The following is a 22,727-nucleotide window of genomic DNA, read 5'->3' as shown; positions in this document are numbered from 1 at the left end:
TTATAAAAATCAAAGCTTTGTTTAGAATTTGTGTCATTTTAAGCTAAGTCATTGCTTAGAAAGATTATGAATTTTTCCGTATATAGTAATTAAAGACTATTCTCTAAATAATAACTAACGAGATGCAACAAACCATTTGTATTTTTCGCTTTTAACAGTCAAAGTTGAGAGAAGATAAAAAACTTTTAGGGTCCCATCAATAGTGATAAAAATTATTTCTATTACGCGCATGTAAAAAAAAGAAACCGATAATCAAAATGGTTATTTTTTCTTCATCATCAAGGTTTTTATTTCAAGAATATTTGCAAACCCTGCTCATTTGAAGAATGTTTTAGAGCAGAGCAACTTAGCGGACATGCCGTTTCATTAAATTAGCAACAATCAGCTGTAACATGGAAAGAGGGGGAGAAGTAAATAAGCAAGGACATTTGCTAGCATTTCTCTAATGCCAATCCTCGATTCCAATCGGAGTCCAACACAGACTTGCAATTATAACTCTGAAATAAATCCTCAAGGTTTCTCTCCGTCTTTTATGAGGACACACGAATGCATAATCAGGTTTTGAATATAATTCAATACGGTAGGAAAAATAGTTCACGTCTCAAGAATTAAATAATGACGACAACAACTGAAGAAAAAAAACGGATTCTTCAGATTACCAATTCCAAAAAAGAGGGCTAACAAAAAATACACACGACTTACATCATTACACATCAACATAGTAAAATATAGTTCGGAACACATCTACCATCAATCAATTCTCGCAACCTCATATTGATATTATCCAGAATCTTCAAAATGTTTCTGGTGAGTCATAGACAGACTAAGAATGAAACCTAAACTATTTTTGTAATGGAGGGATATGCCATATTTATACTTTAAATAGACATCTCCATATTACCTCATTTCAAAAATAGGAATAATTTTATTATTCATCATATGTATGTAAGATAACAGTGGTGTCCGTAGTACTACATTTTTGGGAGGGCTTGTTTTTTGATTTTTTTCCAAAAAAAAATCCAAAAATTAAATTTCCTGGAAAAAAAATTGGAATAGATTAAATTTTTATAAAAACTTCAAAAGTACACATCTATTTGCAAAAATTATTTCTTCTTTTTGGAAAATCCAAAGATATTTACAAAAAAACAAAATTTTTTTGAAAAAAAAGTATCAAACTATTAATTTTTTTTTTTTAAATTTGAAAAATTAAATTTTTTGGGAAAATATTTTAAAAACTCATTTTCATGTACAAAAAATAAATTTTCTGAAAAATTAAATTGCAAATATAAATTTTTTTGCAAACTAATTCCAAAAATCTAAAGTTATTTACCAAAAATTTTATTTTTTGAAAAAAAAAGTTCAAATGTTAAATAAGAAATGTAAATTTTTTTGGGGAAAAATTTAAAAAAATCAGAAGTTCTTCACAAAAATATTAATTTTTTGAAGAAAAAATTTTGAAAATTAAATAGCAAATATTAAACCTTCATGGAAAAAAAATTGAAAACATTTGGAAAAAAATCCACAGCTTTTCACAAGGAATTAAATAAATTTAGGAATCACTCTCTACTTCATAAAATATGTATAATAACAAAAGCAAAGAATGTTATGCTTTTATTTTTTCGCAATCCTCAGTTTATGTGATTTAAGTAGTTAATGAGAACACACTCAAGCCTGCAATTAATTTCTTCGAGTGCGCAATTTTATTCGTGTTTTTCAGGTCCGTCTTATTTTCACATTCATGTTGTCTTAAATACATACATCGAATATATTTTTTGAATCTTCTGTTAGTGTAGAGTGAATTCTCATTCTGTCAATACGAGCGTGTGTGTTTCTACAAAGACAAATACATAGATTTGGAGTGAAAGACTATATTTTTTCTTCTTTATTTGAATAGTGATACACCTGAAAATGGAATCATCATCCATGATATTAATTCAATAAGCAGTGTTGTAATATTTGTATAAAACTCTTTTGATTCCACAAATTATTTTAATATTTATTAATATATCAAAATGGAACTTACTATTGAAAATAATTTAGATAAGGAATGTGGAGCCCTCAGTGGACTTTTCCAGGACATTTTGTACGAGATGAAGGTAAGGAATCCATGGGTTTTTTTATTCCGGTGTTAAATATTGTAAGTTTTGGAGAAGCAGAGTCTTCATCCTATTGCAAATAAATAGATTTGAGTAAGCTGGGTCGTATAAACAAATATTTGTTGCTCCTCTTTCAAAAAGTTTTTTTTTTTAAATGTCAAAAAATAGTTACAAATATAACTTCCGTATAATAATTCCATTAAAAAATATTAATTTTTAATTTCCAGAGTTTTACTTTTTTTATTTAAATACTACAGACAGCGGCGTTGCTAGCTTTCATTGTTTGTGGTGAAGGGATTTGGCCTAAAAATTATTAACATCGTAATACAATTATTTCTATAAATTTGTTTAGTATATATATTGTGTACAAGTTGTAATCAAAAAATGAGATGATTGACTTTAAACGAAGGATTTACACTACTTGGGATGAAGATCGTGCAATGGTTGAATATTCAATCCATATAGTAATGGTGTAATTTTGGTCTATTTTGATAATGATGCTAAAATATAGTTATTTTGTGGCCCATTAGTAAGTTCAAATGACCACAGTTGCATTACTTATAAATACTTAATAACCATGGAGTTTTCATAGATCAAAATAAAATGATAGTATCAATTAATAGGGTTAGTAATTAGAATGACCAATGTTGTAATTAATTAATTGCAATTTGCACCACTTGTTTATACAAATTGCAACTTGTACACAATATATATATGATATTTTTTTTGGGTCAGGCCAATCCCCCACACCAAAAAAAGGACCTAGTAACGCCACTGCGTACAGGATACAAAAACGAAATACGGTGCTTTTATATCTGTGTACTTAAAATTCACATTAAATTGTCATTTTTTATGATTAAAAATAAATAAAAACTGAGTAGCAGATACAATCATTAAAATTATATTTCCCTCAATGTAGTCTGGGTTGGCATCAATAAATGCCTCAATTCAGTCCCTGAACCGGGCACAGGCGGTGTAAACTATAACAGGGAAATAGTGTCGATAAGGGAGTTCTTTTTTAGTATGAGGACCTCTGTTAACATTTTGCCCAAGGTATTTCAAGTCAAAATAGTCCATGGTATTCAGGTAGGGAAAGCTAGGAGGTCATTTATCATTGCATATCCAGTCGTAGCAGTATTCCTATAGCCAATCCTGGGCTACTTAGTTTCCACCAGAGCCTTCTTCAACTTCACAGCCCTTTTCCTGTTCATCCCTGTTATCTTTGAGACCTCAGCATTGCTAATATCTAGATTGTTGGTCACTAAAATCATCACAACAGTGTACCTGTGTTGTGGCACTTCAAATGGGATAGGCTTCAAATCTTCTGTTTTTGACTCCGTGATGGTATTTTGGCTACAAAGTGACACCTCTATGCGTATGTTTTACAAAAATAAAGAATGAAGCAATTTCATAAATTTATACGCAAGAAATCTGAATCGACGGATTTTGTTGTCACATCCTGTATTTGCGCAAAAATGGGTTAGTCTCCCTGGATGTCAGTATCTGGTTTTCTCGGGATCTCACACCTACGTCAAATTCTCGAGAAATCTTGGATGTGATTATTTCATAGTGTAAACTTCCTGTAAGTAATTTATTAATGAAAATTTGAATACATGTCTGATACGTCAACATAAAAACAACATTGAACAAAAATCCCGAAAAATCCCTATATTTTTTTAATTCATTTATAAACTACATACAGCCTTATATTTCATAGACATATTTGAGTCAATTATAGGTTTAATATTCAAATTTGTGAGGATATTTAATAGTTTTAGGCATTACTAAAAACCTTTGTTTTAATTATATTGGCCCGTTATGGTGGCCCCTTTAAATAAATCACTTTTATAGTTATAATTAATTTTAGCTGCTTTAAGAACGATTTGCGACGCACCCATTGGTTGATAAGAATAATTTGTTAATAAAAATTGAGGATCAATGGTCAATGAATACAAATATAGTCCACACTAAATTTTGAGAAAAATAGTTCTAACTTGTTTTCGTATTGACGGGCACATTTGTCGATTACAAATTCATCTACAAAGTTTCCAATTACCGATTAGTTTCCGATTAATCCGTGCGTCATTCTTACTTTCAATATACAATTATTAATTCCAATAAATTAAATTATGCTCTCACGAAAAAATATTCATTTTTTTTAAATTATCAAATTCAGACTCTATATGTATAAAAAAGAACAGATTATAATTTGTTTATGCACTTTTCTATATAATGTTTTAGCTTGTTTTTATGTTGAGGGGCCACATATGAAAAAGCTATTAGAGATAAAGTTTTCCTTGAAATTTCCTAAGATTATTAAATTGAAACATTGGTATCCTGGGACCTCGCTGAAGGACAATTCCCTTGGAAACGAGAATCCCTAGTGCATATCTTGTACCATATTTGAAAAACCTTGAGTTTGTATTTTGCTAATTTTCCATCACAATGAATTAAACAATTCCCAGTGCATAAAGTTTTATGTTTAAAGCCGTATATTTGCAAGTGTGAACGACATGTTTATAAATGGTTCAAAGGATCTTAATGGGTAATATACATATATTCATTCAATTTCACGATACAACTTCAGACTAGATTGTGTATATTCATAAACAGAAATTTATAGCATACACATAAATGGCTGAATAAGTTTCAAATGTTCATTTTTTTCACAGCATACATATACATTTTTGTTAAATACAGTATGCGTAAGCAAAAATTCACCACACTGGAAAAACATGAACAAAATCATCAAGTGCTCAAAACGTAATTAAGGTTGGTACCTTGAAATTTATTAACTTGCGAAAAAAAAACAAGCCTCTTCTTTCCTTAAAATTCAAAAGTCCACCTTTAGCCTGAATTGCAGCCTCTACACGAGGTTCGAAGGACTACAGCATTCAGATGAAATACTCATTAGACATGCCCATCTACTTCTTTTCAGTGGAGCCTTCAGCTCAACAGGGGGAGGGCCTCAATTAAAAACTCAAGTGGATTCAGATCTGCTAAGGAAGGAGACCACCTGGTGGCATTTTTCGTTGCTCTTATGAATCGGCATTATTAGCAAGCGTAGCATTGTCTTTCACGGCATTCCTGATCGTCCCTTCGCTAACTGTTCGCTTTTTTGTTAGCTTGTACATCGAGGTTTTGAAGATATAACTCAATACTGTTTCCTAAGTCACCCATGAACTCCTCTGATTGCATGTTGTTGTGGGCCACACTCTCAGGTTTTCATTTATAGTTTTCCTGATCCTCAAAACAGTGTAGTGTTCACTTCCACAATCTTGACCACCTCACAAACAGGAACTCCCGTGTGGAGAAAATCAAGCACGCTACGTTTCTTCGACGACGTGACGGAATTGTTTTCTTAAAAGTTGTATGACTTAACAAAAAAGGTATCAAGACTGTTCTTTCAAATAATTTATGTCTCATTGCCCTATGTATGATGAGTATGGTGTCTATATTGCTGCCCCTAATAGTCATTTTCTTCTAGAGAATGGGTCACTTTGGCGGTATGTACGGGTACTCTATCCTGTTGGAGAACCACATTGTTGATAAATAAGCTGACCTTGTCCTATAGGATCAATTTAGACCTCAACTGGATGATATAATCGGGTGCCATGAACCTTTACTAGACTGGGAACCAAATTAAGAACATCTTAAGACCATTTTATCCAGCAAATCCCAGACTTATGGCTGGGACAGTTTTTTTTTGTAATGGAGATGAAATGAAATAAAGAACCAATTTAAAACAAAAAAGATCAATACCTGAGACTCTTGGCTATCATATACCGTAGAAATTTTAAAAACTAGTTAATGCAACCTCGAGATATTAGCTTAAAGTGATCGGGAAATAGTTTTAATACACCCAGTACAAAAATACTGACACTTAGTAATTGTTTTTTTCCTTTTGTGCAGCATATTTTTGGGGGATGGTGTTTTGAAAAGTATTTTTAACTGATTTTTGTCATTATATTTCGTTACAACTACTTTCATTTGAACTTAATGAGTCATTTTCACATTTGATTTTCAAGGGATCTTCAATAAATGTTTTATGAGATATTACGTGATATAAAAATATTAAATATGAATTAAGAAAAAAACTTATAGTGCCATAAAATATTTTCTTTTTTCTTTTAGACAGTTTTGATACCAATGGTCTATGAGTCATCAAAAAAAAAAAGATCCTTAGGGATGAGAAATTATATCTAACTTTGTTTGTGTAATCAAAAGAAAAGTTTATGTTGACAAGTTTGATAGATGTCATATTTACCAGAAAAGATTACTAATTATAATATGCTTCTCCTCACGCCCTAAATACAATTTTGAATTTACAAATTAAATATATATTATTTATTATTCAGTGAGTTGTATTATTTTTCTACAGGAGGCCACAACTTTCGATCCTTTAGTAAACAATATTAATTCCCACTAACAGGAGCACTAATATCTTGCAGATTACAAATATATACTTTTTTTCTAAGAATATACTTAAGAGGATTTCAACAATTTTCAGTTCCATATAATTTCAATTGCCCTCCACAAGGTGACACCATTATATTTAGCTATAGTAACAAACAAATAGCTTAATAAGCTATTAATAAAAAAAGACAACTATTTTTATCTATTTTGTTTCAATCTCTTGACCACAAGACGGGCCACTATTCTTGGCTATGTAAACAATCCACTATTAAGTACATAGGATGCACTGATCAGCAACTTGGCCGATTACCGTTTAATTGACAGTTGATAATCGGTGGATGAAATATTAATTTTTTAATAAATACTTAATACCGTTAAAACAAGATCATGTAAATGTTAAAATATTTATAACCAGTGATGCTAATTTGCCAGTTTTTTTAGCGATGGTAAACTGTAGAGTTTATTTTCTTCCCTAAGCTGTTATCATTTTTATTTAATTCCTGATTAGTGAACTTCTTTTGCTACTACATAAAATTTGATACAAAACCGGGTCGAATATTTATGTGCTTTCATAAATGACGGAGAGTAACCTTGATGATTTGTTGTTCAGTTATAATTCTAAGTCCTTGTAGTACTTACAGTAGAATTGACGATTTGACATCAAAGTAATTCTTGTCTATTTTCTTGTTTATTCCCATCTCCCCTTCGTCACAGCAATTTGTAGCTGATATAATGACAACTCTGTTCACTGACACGCTTAAAAGAAAAAGTTGACCTGGATGTCCTTTTTTTTACTTTGTTCGACCCACGTATTGGCCTTCAAGCTCACCGTACCTCAATCCCGTAGACTTTTTTGTGTAGGGCGCAGTTGAGCAACACACCACAAAATCCTCTTCTAACACAAAATCCGAGATGATGTCTAAGATACGGAAGGCATTTTGGAATCTGTAAATCGAAAGTGTCATCAAGACCTGCTTTTGTTTCTTAGGTCGAATTGAGGCCGTTATTGACATAAAAAGAGAATTATATTGAATAACAATATATTTTTATTATTCAGCAAATACAAGTTACACCCTGTATAAAGACTACTTCCTTTGATCTTTTAAAAGAAGTATATTTCTAATATGTTGGTACTTACAATCTATTTTCAAATCAAAGTGACAGTTTACGAATGCAAAGAGAAGGTGACAAAGTGTGTTCACAATTTGAAAGATTACCGTCACCTATCAAGATTTATTTATCACTCAAATGAGCATATATCTTTTATCAAATATGTATTAAATCTTGAGTTGTAGTACATATGCAAGACATAAAAATAAAGTAGAAAACTCAATTTAAAAAAATAAATCTTTATTTGTCAAATAACTTTTTTTTTTTTTATATGGACATTTTTTGCCAATGGGAACGATTGGCTTATGTGTATATATTTTTTAGATATCCCCAGTTGCTTATAATACCAATCCATATACATTCATATGAATAATGTACGAGTATGTATGAGTGAACTCTATAGGATGTAACCATATATTCGTTCTTGCTATGACCCCATTTTTTATTATCAAATAAATTGTTTCGTTTAACATTTGATATAGTAATGGAAAGCCAGTTCGTCCGTCCCCTCTTACTTTTATTTTCCTTTTTTCAAAAAAACATAGAAAATTATAGGGTTTATGGCTTACAATATATGTTTATATATACCCACATGGGTCATTTATTTAAAATGGTAAAAAATGATAGTTTTGATATATAAAAAAATATTAGTAAACCTATTAAATTTACAGAAAAGGAAGGAGGTCTGGCTATGTTTGCTTCTAGCATAATTTTTATTTATTTTGAAAACTTGGGCTTGACATAATTTTATAATACAGAATAGGGACCTAAAAGTTGCATTATCATATAATATCGATTTTATCCCAGTTATTTTAAATTATAAGGTTTCATTACGAACCCAAACGACCGTTAAAACATAAATAAACAAGTTTTATATTTATCCAATGTCTCCAACTTTAATTTGTTTTTTGTAGCAACAACTGAGAAAGGCAAATCCTGAGTGATCCCTACTAAGCAATTGTCAGTACCGAGAAGGATGCAAAGACCGTTGGCATCCGCATCGTACTATCCATACCATCACAAAGTCCATTACAGTCCCATGCAGTCAAAAAGACCGAAAACTCCTGTATCAATAATATGTTTTGTATTTACGCTTCTTGATCCTATGGATCTCGTTCCCCCTTCTTTTTTTATTATCATTATTAAAAGCGTGTATTTTATTTATAAAATGGAGTAATTGTAAATATCCTGTTAATTATTAATGTCAAAGTAGTATAGATTTCGTTTGTATATAGAATATATTATCAGTTCTTATTCCTCCACGTCTTATCTTTCATTTTGTTGGTCATTCTGGATCCTCTTTTGGTAATTTGCGTCTTGTAACCTTGACAGACGCAAGACAATAGGATTAATTTCTGGCTTGCCTCGATGTGATTCTCCTCCAACCTTTACCACAATCCCCTCGACTTTGTGTCTGTGACACCTCTCATTCAAATTTGAATAAACAGAGTGAGGACCTAAAGTTTATAATAAAATTTCATTACAATTTTTCCTCCATTATTTTTAATTACAATGTTTCATTGCACAACCAAACAACAGCTGAAATAAAAATAAACAGGTTTTGTGTTTATTCAACGTCTCTAAGTATAAAAATGCGGGAGCAACAACAAAATAAGGAAGGCGTGTGCGTTCTCTTCCAGACCAGAGTCAGTGTCGTGAAGGCTGCAGAGACAACTCCATCCGCACAACCGCACAACCTACAACATCAAGAATTCCATTAACTCCTGACTTCTTGCCTCCTTTAATCTTGGCCTCTTCCATCCCTGACCTCAAACCCAATGATTATTCATTTTGTAGCGTCTTGGATAATAATGTCAGCTGCAACTCTCATCCAAATTTGGATTTGCTCCCAGCTACCATCGTGACAGTGTGGCGACCAATGGAAACGACCTTCATTTTCTAAAGCTACCAATCTACTCGCTGGTGTGTATGGGTTGTTATTGTTTGTGAAGGAAGGCATATTGATAAAAAAATATAACTAATTATATTATCTAACAATATCACAAATTAACTTTGAGTTGTATTTTCTTCATCCCATAATTCTATAATTATTTCGTAATAAAGTCATGATACTGCAAGTTGTAGGTCCCGACTCTGTATGTTATCAATGACTAAATATTTGGTTATACAATAGGCACGCAACCTCTATATAATCATCATGTAAATATTGTAAAGTAAATAAATAATTATTCTTCCATATAATTAGGGGAAAAAATTTAATATGACCTAAAATGCTTTAAAGTGATTAATCATGATTAGGAAGATAGAGAGCTAACCTTTTTTTGAAGATTCTTATTTGATATATTAAAGATAAAAGGGAAATCTGAATTGTTTAATGAAAGATTTCATTGATTGAAAATGTTTTAATTAATAGTGCTCTAAAGGCAATTCGTGATCATATTAAAGTATAAATCGATTTGATGGAAAGAAGACCTTAATAAATTTTCTTTTGAAAATAAGGACAACCTTTGTGTAGTTTATTTCAATTTTGTATTCGTATTAGGACAGACAATTAGTTTTATAGGTTTTTTTAGATCCTTGTCTCAGCTTGGGAAACTTCAATTGTATACCTTTTGGTGTCTAAATGAAACATAATTAATTTACTAATAATCAAACAGCAAAAGACGTAAATGAAGTATAAATATACTTTTGTTTTTCTTTAAATAATCGAATCAAAACAGTATGGTTGTATTAAAAAGGTTGCGGGATTTTAATCGTGAATACACATAAAAAATAATAAAAGTGGGTCACTTTTGACAGATTTTTATCCAAATCGAGCTTTGATTACATTTGGTATTATTGTTCATTTATATCAACAAATTATTTTAATTAACTCCTTTATTTATCTCGAAAATGGGACTTCATCATCACAAGACAAAAATTAGAAAAAGGATTGTATTATTTTTAAAATGTTATTTTGGAAGAAAATTAAGTATCATAAATCAAATAAAGGTTATAAGCTATTGTTAAAATTATTGAATATCTTAATTTATTCAAGACATTTTAATACCTAGCCTATAATGTAATGAATTATCCCTATGAAATATTGTATTTCATTTATTTTGTTTATATTTGGTAACTTTTATATTAAAATTGTACAATTTGCAACTGAAAACTGAGATGAATAATTTTTATTTGAAGGATTTACAGTACTTGGGATAAAGATAATGCAATAATTGATTATTCCATGGATGATTAATACTGTAACTTTTAGTTATTTTGATACAAATATCCTATAATACATTTTAAAGTTCAAATTCACACAGTTATATTACTCATTAATACATAAAAACTATGTTATTTTAATATATCCAAATGAAATGATATTTGGAAATTAGAATTACTAATACATTTTAAAACAAAGAAATTGCAACTAGTACAATTTCCTTATAAAAGTTGGCTGAAAAACAAATTTTCCTTTAATAATATATGGAGAAGATAATTCTCAAAGAAATAATTAGTGTTACTCTCTGTTTTTTAATTGCACACTCACACATAATTAGTTTATACCAAGGTTAATGGAAATAAAAGGTTAGACCATTATATAATCGGGCTGGTAAAATTTTCAATCTGATGTATTGTACCAACTGCTGGGCAAGAAAGGCAGATTTTGACAAAACAAGCAACCACTCATAGTTAATGACGTCACTATTGCTAGAATGTTCAGTTTAATGTATTGTACCGACTGCTGGCCAGGGAAAACAGATTTAGACAAAATTCGCAAACACTCATCTACTATGACGTCAATATTACAAGCGTGGTGGGAGTAAAACATCAGTCTTACATGCATGCGTTATGCGTATTTCTATTAACCTTGGTCTATACTTGTATCAATTTATATGTGTTCTATCCTACAGAATAAAAGAATAATGTTATGAGTTTAAGAAGAAAAAATAATATGTTGGGACGACGGATGAGTACTTTAATCTATAGAAATCTGACTAATAGAAACAAAGAAAATTTATTTTAACACCCAGTATTTGTTTTATTCAAATCTTAACATATACTGAAAATTTCCTTTAATTATGATATATATAAGAGAGCAATAACAAAACAAACAGAAACAGTGCTTTTGTTATACAGACACACGCCGGCAATATTGCATTAATATGACAACATTTCCTTTTATCAAAAATATATTTATGATACACACGATGGAGCACTATACGAAATGCAGCTGGTGACTTATTTTCATATATCCATACATACAAACAAACTTTCCTCTATTAATATTTCATTTATGACTTAAAAAAGAAATTGAACATGTCTCAATAAGATTCTATTTATGTTATTTTATGATACACACACTATTAATACAAGACATTTCTATTATTTTTTTTTAAATGTTTAACAAAATAATTACTAAATTTCTTTGTTACTAATTTATCATGTTCCGATGTAAAAAACAAGTCATTGTCTATTTTTCTCAAACTACTTTTTGATTTAGGGCAAGACAAAACTACTTCAAAGGTGTGTTACATTCGGTCAAAACACATGTATTTGTAAGAAATTTGTCCCTTCCATTATATTATTTTATGTGGTTGTTTTCTGATTACACACAAGGTGAACAACTCATAAGTGCATAAATGCAGAAACGAGTTTTTTTTTTTAAAGAATATCAATATATTTAGAACGTTGCTAATAACATTCATAATGGACAAATATTTCCTTTTGACCGTTCAAAGGGACATGAAAAAATTTATTTAATTAATATTTGATCTCAAGGCCTGTCATGATATCTATGTTGGATCGTAATATAGCCTTTTTTTATATGTTAAAAAAATAATAAAGCAAAAATCAACATGGTAACCCTGACAATTTGAAGAATGTTTTGGAGGAGCGCAGTTTAGCTGTCATGATGTTTCATTAGATCATCCACAATCACCTGTGACGTTGGAAGAGGAGTAGAAGGAAATAAACAAGGACATTGATAAGATTGATCCCGATGTCGATCCTCAATTCTACTCCGAGTTCAATAAGGACTTACAATTATAACTCTCCAATAAATCCTCAGAGTAACTTTTCGTTCTTTATAAGTACATACGATTGTTCAATCTGGTTTTGAATGTAGTGTAACATAGTAGCCGAAAGTAAGTTCACTTCTCAGAAGCTAAGTCATTATGACAACAGCTTAGGGAAAGAAAAAGAATTCTTCAGATTACCAACTCCAAAAAAAAAAGGGCAGCTAAACCTTTTTTCCTATTTTAATCGCTGAAAGGTTTTTTTTATAATTTAAGTTGTCCACTACTCCCCCCCGATGTGTTGTAATACCTGGGCTGAAGAGAGTCTGGGACTCCACTCATAGATGGATCCATTTAAAAAAATCATTTCATTTTCACTAAGCACCAACCTTCAAAAGACAGCTGTCAAAATTTCATGACAATCTGCTCTTGAGTTTGTGAGTTATTGAGCTCAGTGTGACGCTACTTTTGTTAATTCTCAAACAAAGGATCAAAAATAATTTTGTGCTTAAAATTTAAACAGCTTCTTTATTGAGAAAAAAAACCCGTTGAAGCTAAACAATGGCTTGAAAAAATGTTGTAGGGACTCTGCTTCATATAGTGAATTATAATAATAATAAAAAAATCCAATGTTGAACGAAAAGAACGTGTTTTCATTGTTAAGCCCATGACTTTTCAGACAATTTGTTATTGATAGATAGAATCGAATTAAAATGGTTCATTTATTGCTACTTCAGCAGATAAATAAAAAGTAAAACTTTTCTGTAAAAGATAAGTTATCATAAAACTTGTCTCATTTTTATCCTTTCTTTGTACCTTGTTAAATCTTTTTTATGAAGTAATAGAGGAATTGTTTGACAAGAAATATTCTTTCAAAAATTATTAGTCTAAAGTAATATATTATATATACAAAAACTTATTGGTTCAACAAAATAGTCTAATCATATAATTAGTGCCATTATTAGTATTAAACTTTTTTTTTGTTATGAGTTTTTTGATGATTTTATTCTAAATAAAATATTTTGACCTTTATATATTGTTGTTTGAATCGATATAAATGAATTTGTAATAACTGAAACTATTCTTAACCTTTTATCCGTTAGCAAAAATATAAGAAAACGTTAGAAATTATTTAATGATGCGTAATAAAAATATAAAATACGTGAGCATTTTTATTTGATGTACAACCCACAATGATATTAGTGCAATTATTTGCTATAATATAGAATACATATAATAAAATATTTCGCATATTTACTTTGAAACAAAAAAAAATAATAATTGTAAAAGGTTGTATATTTGTTTGATAAATAAATCAATAACAAATCTGCGAATGTTGTTCAATCTTATTCGTTCATATACACAGAAGCAGCGATAGATCTTGTACAACGAATGTCTCAGGAGAGTGATTAAAAAATTTATAAACTTAAAGAATCGAACATGTTGAAAATTGAGCATTTATTTAAAATATGTAAATTAATTTGGAGACTGTTCAAAACCGGGTTTTTTTTGTCATAGTTGATTATTTCTGGGGCATATATTTTGATCCGGACTGCGATCTCAGACCATAAAACAAAATTTAATCCTTTTCAAATCATGAAGCCGTTTTCCGGTCTCAATATATACAAAGTGGAGATTTTAAAGCTGAAATTTTTTTAGACCTCAATATCTTGAAAACCCTCAAATCTATTTATGTATTATACTGACAAAATTTAGCTGACAAAATTCTACAACATAAATATAAAATCCTTGGATTGTCCTCCATATAAAGACGCCGTGCGGTCATTATTGTGTGCATCCAAGCCGGTCACATGTCTAGGAAGATTATTGAGTTTACGAAGCTACCCAAATCAACTATTTAAGATGTTCTCAAGGCTTCCGATAAGTCTAGTAGGTCGAAAACATCTGTAAGGAGGATGACTCATGATCGTTTTAAAGAACAAAAAAAACGCTACAGATTTCCAGAGCAAAAAGGTAAAGGAAATGTGGCCATGTAGCTAGCCTGATCTGAACTTCTTTAACTACTAGGTGTGGGCGTCTTTGAGAGAGAATCCAAAAACCAAGAACATGACACTATTGACTCCTTCTGGGCTTCCATTCAGTTTGCAACATGCAACTCGATGATATATTCATAACACTTGATTGTAAAAAAATATGAATACAGTGTTATTTCTTAGATCAATAAGGATTTTTTACGTTCTAGTGAACTTAATTTTACAGACAAATTTTGCTTTATTCATATATATATATATAAGTATTTAGTTTATTATTCATTTTAACAGGGAGATGCTAAGAAAAATGTGAAACATATCAACCGTTTTTCCCTTTTCCAATTTGAAATTATGTATTTTCTCTACAAAAAATCCCATTCCTATAAATATAGAAACAAAATCAAAAGTATCATTTATTAGGAAAAAAATAACAAGCGGTATATAATGTAAGGGCGGTAATATTTACATATAGCTCCCGTTGTGAAAGTTGAGCAAGGCGATATTTATTTACTTTTCATAAGTAAAGATTGAGTGACCATAATTTTCATTTCACACAAGGTATGTATTTGAAAAATAAATTACAAATAAAGAATGAATGGAATGTTAACAAAAGTTTTTTCTTTTTTATTCTAGAAATTGTTTCAAGTTATATTTTGCACTTATTCAAATTAACTTTGAAGAGTTTAAATTTGTTACTCCTATTAAAATAATATATTAATAAGGTTTATACCGGGTTGTGAATATTTTTTTGCGATAAAATTTCACGACCCCGTAACAAATTAAAACAATTTTATTGATATAATTTATAATAACGATATCCAGGATAATTTATCTTGAATATAACCAACGTAGACATCAATACCGTCTTTCAGACGGTAGCAGAATTTTCTACAGGTGCTTTGAAGTAGGCTTCTGACATAGCGGCCCACTGCTCCTTAAAGGGGGTTTACATTTGAGTGTCTGATTTTGCAGGACTCGGACTCGACATACCACCAGAAAAAAATAGAACTGTACTAATAGTTTACTTTCTTGGTTAATACTTTTCGGGCTCGTATAACACCACCAGCCTCTTTGATGCAATTTGACACGGTAGACCTTGAAGTATGGACATATATGGCAATTTTCAACATGGAGAGATGTGGCTGCTCTTTCAAGGTTTTGACTACAGCTTCAGTATTCCATTTTCTTGACCGTCAATTCCTTGAGGCTTCTTTGATAGCCTCATCATTATTATAATACTCCTTGGCACGGTTGACGGTTGCCTTTGATCCATATTTGACCTTAAAAGCTATTTTTGGGGACATAATAATCTCCAATCGGTTATTATTATGCTTATTTTAAATTAGGAAAAGGAGACTTAAGGCTCTCTGTAGAAAGGGAAAATAATTAAATTGCTATAGTATACCCTGAGTTAATATAATTGTCTCTAAACTTTTGAATTACCTGATACAAGATACTGCAACAATGGTAATCATGCTGTAGAAATACTAGCAGGGTTTCATTCTAGAAGCAAGATACTAATGTGTTCTTGGAGGGTTAGTCGCTATCATATGCTAGAGTAGGGAGGAACATCCATTTTCCGTCAGAAATAAATTTCCGCAAAAAATGGTTTGACATAATATTTTATGAAATTAAGCTAATTACAATTAAGCTCCAGAGTTTTTATTTGTGCTAGTTATGAAATTTAGTAAATTGCTTCAATTTCTAATACACAAAAAACAATTTGGTCAATTTATTTCCATAATTTCAAATTTGCAAAATGCTTTGAACGCAAATAACTTAACGACTAGACTGGTGTCATTCAAGCATTCTAAATTTGGGAAGTTTGTATAAATCAAGCTATTGAACTCCCAACATGTTACACAGCTTTGCAAAATCGTCAAAAACTAATTATTTAATCAACTAATCATCAACAATTGTTAAATAAGAAGTATTTTAATTAAAATTTGCTTTTGTGTAAAGTAATTTATCCAACTCAAATGCATAAAAAGAAGGTTATTTTAAGGGAAAGAAAACAATGAAAAATCATAGGGTATTGAGATACTGAGGTTTTGTTTATTCTGTGTATGGACATTTTGGCTTAATATGATTTTAATAAATATATAAAACAAATTTGTAAATGTGTACTATCATTATGAAACAAAAATAAAACTTTTAATATTGTATAAAACTTGTTTTATTGCTTTTTGGGAGAGGAGATTATATTGCTGCAATCTCTTTATTTATTTCTCCTAATGTTAATTTACTCATAAATCAACATCAACGATGTATATTTAATTGCAAATAACTTAAATTTCTATGCTACATTTCATAAAGACATATAACTCTTGGGAATTCATATTTTTCGACCCTTCATGTCCTTTTTTTCGCAAAAATAAATATATTTGCACAATAAATTGAAAATTAATTTTATTTTTTTTGCTGTACTCTCATTTGACTGGATTGTAAAATTTAGATATTTTAAGTGTCACCTTGTCATAAGTCCTTGGACAATTTTTACTTTATTACAAAGAAAGAGAACCCCCTTCTGCTGCAATTCAGAGCTCCAAACAGGTTCGAAGATTACGACCGACTTTCCTGTGGGTGTCTGGGGGAATTTTGTCCGATTCTTCCTCTCCCTTGGCCTTCATGACCTTCACTATGCTGTGGTAGTGAGTGTTGGCCTTCCTCTCTACGACACACCACACGTAGTAGTCAAGTGGGCTGAGGTCGGGGGGAGTTGGGTGACCACATCTCCTCAGACCAAAATACAAACGCCCCCTAAATTGTTCGTCAAGTATTTTTGAGTGATCTTGGAAGTATGGCACGGTGCTCCCTCCTGTATCCATGCCCAATTTCCAATGATGTGTGTTCAGTTGAGGGCAAAAACAACTTATTGGCCTAGATAATTTTATATGCATTGGTATTCAAGGTACCTTTTATCCAGACCGGAGGAAACGCCTTACCATCTGAACCAATGACATCGAGTATGATAGCATTGGCTGGATGTTTCGAACACCCAGAGAATATTAACTCGGGAGGGTCGTCTATGGGGGTCTTGGCGATGTACTGAAGGCTGCAGGAGTTCTTCACTGGGTCAACTGGGAAAAAAATTTCATCTGAAAAAATGAGGACTTTGCTATTGGGGTTATTCAATTTATTAAGGAGGATCTTCGATTCTTCTGGCCTCTTTTGCCTGCGTAAAGCTGTCAAACTCGGAATTTTTACAACAATCCTAGACTTGAGGCTTAAATCATCCTTAATGATGCGCCAGACAGCCGTTTTGTGAATCTTAAGGTCTTTGGCTATGGGGCAGATGTTGTCACGAGGGTTCGCGTCTGTCTTCGCCTTCACACTCCTTATGAGGCTCTCTGTGCAGACCGATTTTGGTTTTCCCAACTCGTGACGATCGACAAAGTATTAAGTTTTGTTATAGAACTAATTGGCTTTGTATACAGTGGTCCTATTGATCCCAAAGTTACGTAGAATCACGGAGGATTGCCATCGGCTTTGATACACGAAAAGATTTTTTGATAAAGGTTTTCCATTTCTGTATTTTGGAAATCCTGAAAGACCTACGGTTGATTTTATTTTTTTAATAAACAGCTAAAAGAAAACCGTTTTTTTAATTTCTCCCTTTTTATGAAACACACGAAATTTAAACGTTATTATCTGTATAAAAAGTGTAGAAACACTGATGAGTTATACGGTACATATGTGATGCATAAATATAAAAACAGTTTTAAACAAAAATCAAGAAAAAAGGGGATATCTCAGTTTCAATATTTAGATTTTAAAGACTAATTATTGGTACAGATATATCCTTCCAGTAAAATCTGACAATTTATCAATCTTTTATTGTGAAAATCAATTTTGGCTACTTTAAGTGCAATTTGCGGCGAATCCAAGTTATTAACAAAAATTATTTGATGACATAAATTGACTTTAATTTAATCCATACTAAATTTTGAAAAAATACATTCTAGTTAACTTTGGTCTTGACTGGCCACATATATCAATTACATTACAGAGTAGTAACTCAATACACCATTAGCACTTAATTACGATTGTATCCCCTTTCTTTTCAAATGTGAGGCTTCATTATCCAATCAAACTACAGCCAGAACTAAAATAAACCAGTTTTGTTTTTATCTCTTGTCTCTAAGTGTAAAATTGTCGGAGCAACAAAAAATAAATAATAAGCCAACGTGTGTGGGATCTCCTCTGTACAAGTGTCGTTCCCAAGAAGGATGTAGAGAGCGTAGGCCTCTCCATACAGACAACCAAGTAGACCATTACAGCCCATACACTCAAGAAGAAGATTAACTTCTGTAGTAGCAATATGGCTGACTTCTGTGTTGCCTCCATGTGGCCCTTCTCCAGCCCTAACATCAATCTTATTGACTTTACAGTTTGAGGTGACTTGGGGAAGAATGTCTCCTGCAACTCCCATCCAAATTTGGAACCGTACTGCACTACCGTCAAAACAGCGTGGTACTTCTTGGACATGGCCTTCATCGTCACGAGCTGCTAATTTGTTCCCCCGCGAGTAGAGGCTTTAATTGCATATGAAGGAGGATACATTGAATTAATATAATAGCGAAATATAGTTTTTAGCCATATCTCAAATTGGTTTTTAGTTATCTTTTCTTGATTCTATAAAGGGTAGTTTTTTTTTGTAACTTAGACATGCTACTACAAATTGTGGGTCTCCCCTCCGTGGATAAAAACAATAGGTGTAAATATACACAGCTTTTAAAATAGTTTAAATGGAGATTTCTGAACATTTGTAATTAGGTTAACTAAGAAATTAACCCAAAATGTTGTAAATAGGGGATCATATGTAATTAATGAGTACTTTTTATCATGAAACAGGATGCATTGCAGTTTGGATTAAATCTTATTTTTGATGGAGTGGAATGATTATGAGGTTTAAAGTATATAAAAATGTAATAAACCTATCGAAATATTACCTTTAATAAGTTAAAACTTGAATAAATTTGCTCATTTAGTTAAGTTAAATATATGCATAACTTACGACATAAAACAACATGCGATTACAAATGTAATTGGAATATTTGTATGTTTATTACAAGTTGTAACCAAAAAAATAAATAGACAAAGGATTTCTCCCCTCAATTAGTGGGAAAATTTTTTTTATTACGTCGTTATTGATCTGAGTAAAAAATAAATATCAAAAATAAAACGTATTTAATTGCATAATAAACAGTTGAACGATTATAATAATTACGTAATTTAAATTTGGTATTTTTTTTTACTATTCCATCGATTTTACACTCATATAAATATATCAATTAAAATACATACTTATTGTATGGATATATTCAATTGAAAAAAAAAAAAAATCTTATTTTAAAATCATATTAACCACATGAGTTTTGGAATTCTACAAGACATGATTTGTTATTTTTATTGTAAAACATTTCATTCATATTTTGAATATTCGATACTATATGCAAATTTTGGGAATCAAATTAGTATTCATCAGCTTTGATGAGATTGCGTGTATTATACAAAATAATAGCTACAGTATTACATTTGTGTAGCTACCTTTCTACGCCTCATTGGTCCTCATATTGAAAGAAAAAGAGTCCTACAAATATAAAAGAAAAACAAAGGAACGACTTTTTAGCAAAAATTAAATTCAATAAACAGGAATTGTATTTACGTTATTAGTGATAAAAATCATTCCCAATTTGGGCATTTTCAAAGAACAGTGAATGTGAACATGATAACCCTGACAATTTAAATAATGTATTGAAGGATAACAGCGTAGCTGTCACGACCTTTTATTAGATCAGCTACAAGAAACCTTGACGAGAGTAGAGGTGGAGAAAGTTGTAAACAATGGCATATGCAATCTCCAATTCTACTCTACGTCAAACAAGGACCTACAATGATCACTCCACAATAAATGATTAAAGTTACTCTCTTCGTCTTGTGAACAGACAAAAATGTTTTGTTTTGTTTTATTTTTATGTTGTATCAAGTAGAAAAGGAAATTCCCTCCTTTGATGGCAATTAGTTTTTCAGTTTTTGAGTGATTCAGCTAAGTGTGACGCTACTTTTGTTATTTCTAAAAGAACAGATTAAAAACAATTTTGTGTTTTAATTTTACTGTGCTTCTTGATGGGAAAAATACCGTTGAAGCGAAGCAATGCCTTCAAAAGTGTTTTGAAAAATCTGCTCTATAAAGTGAATAAAAAAATGAAATAATAGTAATTTTAAGAAAGGCCAATTTTGAGCGAAAAAAAACAGGCCAGGACCTTTCAGCCCATCTATTATATTTTATATTTATTTCCTTAGGAGCGACCGTGATTCGAATCTACGAGCATTGAGTTTAAGAGAATAATTTATCCCAAAAAATTCAGCTACGTTTTCAGCTTTAGGTAATAAACCAGGAGCAGCAGCATAAAAAAACATTCAAGGCAGTACTTTTAACATTTTTACGTCATAAAAATATATATGGTGTCACCCCTCAAATTTTGGAGCTACCTAAAAAATGAAAGTTTCCTTGAATGACAAATGGATAATCAGTATTGAATAGTTATGTCAATAATCTACATTATGCAACTAATTGTTCATCTGAAGAATGAATTTTAATTTCGTTAGTAATTGTCGTTATTATTTAACTCCTGAGTAGTGAACTTGTTTTTTTACTATTTTCAATTATATTCAAAACCTGATTGAGCATTTGTGTGAGCTCATAAAAAACAGAGAGTAATCTCGAAGATTTTTAGTAGAGTTTTATTTGTAAGATACATAACTCAATTGGGTTTTCGCTATATTGAGTGCCTTGTAGATTATGTTATACGAATCCTCGATGAGGAAAAAAGTCATTTATGTATTCTTTAATTGAGAAAAGGAAAAAGAAAATAGTTTATTAATAGATAAAAAAAGTATTGACCATTCCACAGTTGTAGTTTTTGAGTACAACAGATTTATTATAGATAAATGATATTTTATAAGGCCAATAAATTACAGCTTGTACACACTGTTCCGCTTGAATTATTTATGTAGTCAGTATCAGTGTGAATGACATTATTTTATGTGAACAAAAAAAAAAAAATTAAACTGTATCTTCATTAATAAAATATATGACAAAGAAAACTATCATTAATATTCCTTGCTTCAACTTTTTACCCAGGTGTACTCATACTTTCTCAAATAATATCATTATCGTTTCACATAAAAGTGAAGCTATAAAACGTACGTACGATCTCTATAAAGACCATTAGTTCTCGTCTAACTATAAAAAAAAACATGATCTTTAATGATAAAAACTACTAACCTGTTAAGAAGTACATATTATAGTGCTCGGGAGAAATACTTCTCCTGAAATCAATGTGCTAGACATGTGTGGTTGCCGAACGTAACGGCTGTTTAAAGCCGGCTCTTTGAAGTGAACAACGGAAGCCGGTTCCTCAAAAATCAAAAACAAGCTCAGAGGGTCAGCAGGGGGTCAACCCCCCAAATGAAGGAATTTTTATTTTTAAGGATGAAAAAATTTGCAGCAAAAATAGGAGGGATTTTTTATTCTATTTATGAATTCCTATTCGAAAAAAGGTCATTTGGTTCATTATGCCGCAGATTATTTTTTCCAATATATAATCCTGTGATAAGAACGTCCGCAGGATAATATTTTTTTTTTGTGGGGAGGTTCAATTTTAAATATTCAATTGTTTGGCAAAAATGTGAACAAAAATATATTTTTGAAAAAAAATTGGAAAAATGAGGAAGCAAATATGATCATTTTGAAAAAAAAAAAAAAAATGTTTGATATGGGGGGGGGGGCTACACCATATCTAGCCTACCCCCTGTGAACGATCCTTTGTGGACGCCTTTCTAATTTTAATATATATTAAAGCAACAAAAAAATATGAAGAACCGTTTGGAAGCCGAAAGACGTTTCTGAGTGAGAAGGGCCAAAAGACCCGGTTCTCTAAAATGAGCTGGAATTCAAATAACTACAATGTGTAGGTTAGATACTCAGTCGCTCTCAGGGAACGATATATACATTATATATATGGACTTCAAGGACAATTCCTAGGTCAGATGGACTAATTATAATACTTAGGACCGGAAAATCGTGTTTTTTTTAGGTATGTTAAAAAACAACATGGTAAACCTAAGAATTTGTAGATTTTTTTTTA

At 30.9% G+C, this 22,727-nt stretch overlaps 1 protein-coding gene across 1 annotated transcript in view; it reads left to right on the top strand.

Annotated features, from left to right (window-relative positions):
- The first annotated feature begins 1,785 nt into the window (after positions 1-1,785).
- LOC121132491 (protein MTSS 2-like) overlaps positions 1,786-22,727 on the top strand; it is a 94,378-nt gene continuing 73,436 nt past the window's right edge. The window contains exon 1 of the mRNA XM_040727900.2: positions 1,786-2,096. Within this exon, the coding sequence (XP_040583834.1) occupies positions 2,013-2,096 (84 nt within the window). The 5' untranslated portion in view covers positions 1,786-2,012. The remainder of the gene's footprint in view (positions 2,097-22,727) is intronic.

The sequence above is a fragment of the Lepeophtheirus salmonis genome, chromosome 2 (assembly GCF_016086655.4).
Source record: "Lepeophtheirus salmonis chromosome 2, UVic_Lsal_1.4, whole genome shotgun sequence".
Lineage (NCBI taxonomy): Eukaryota > Metazoa > Arthropoda > Copepoda > Siphonostomatoida > Caligidae > Lepeophtheirus > Lepeophtheirus salmonis.
This window is presented reverse-complemented; position numbering and strand designations above follow the sequence as displayed.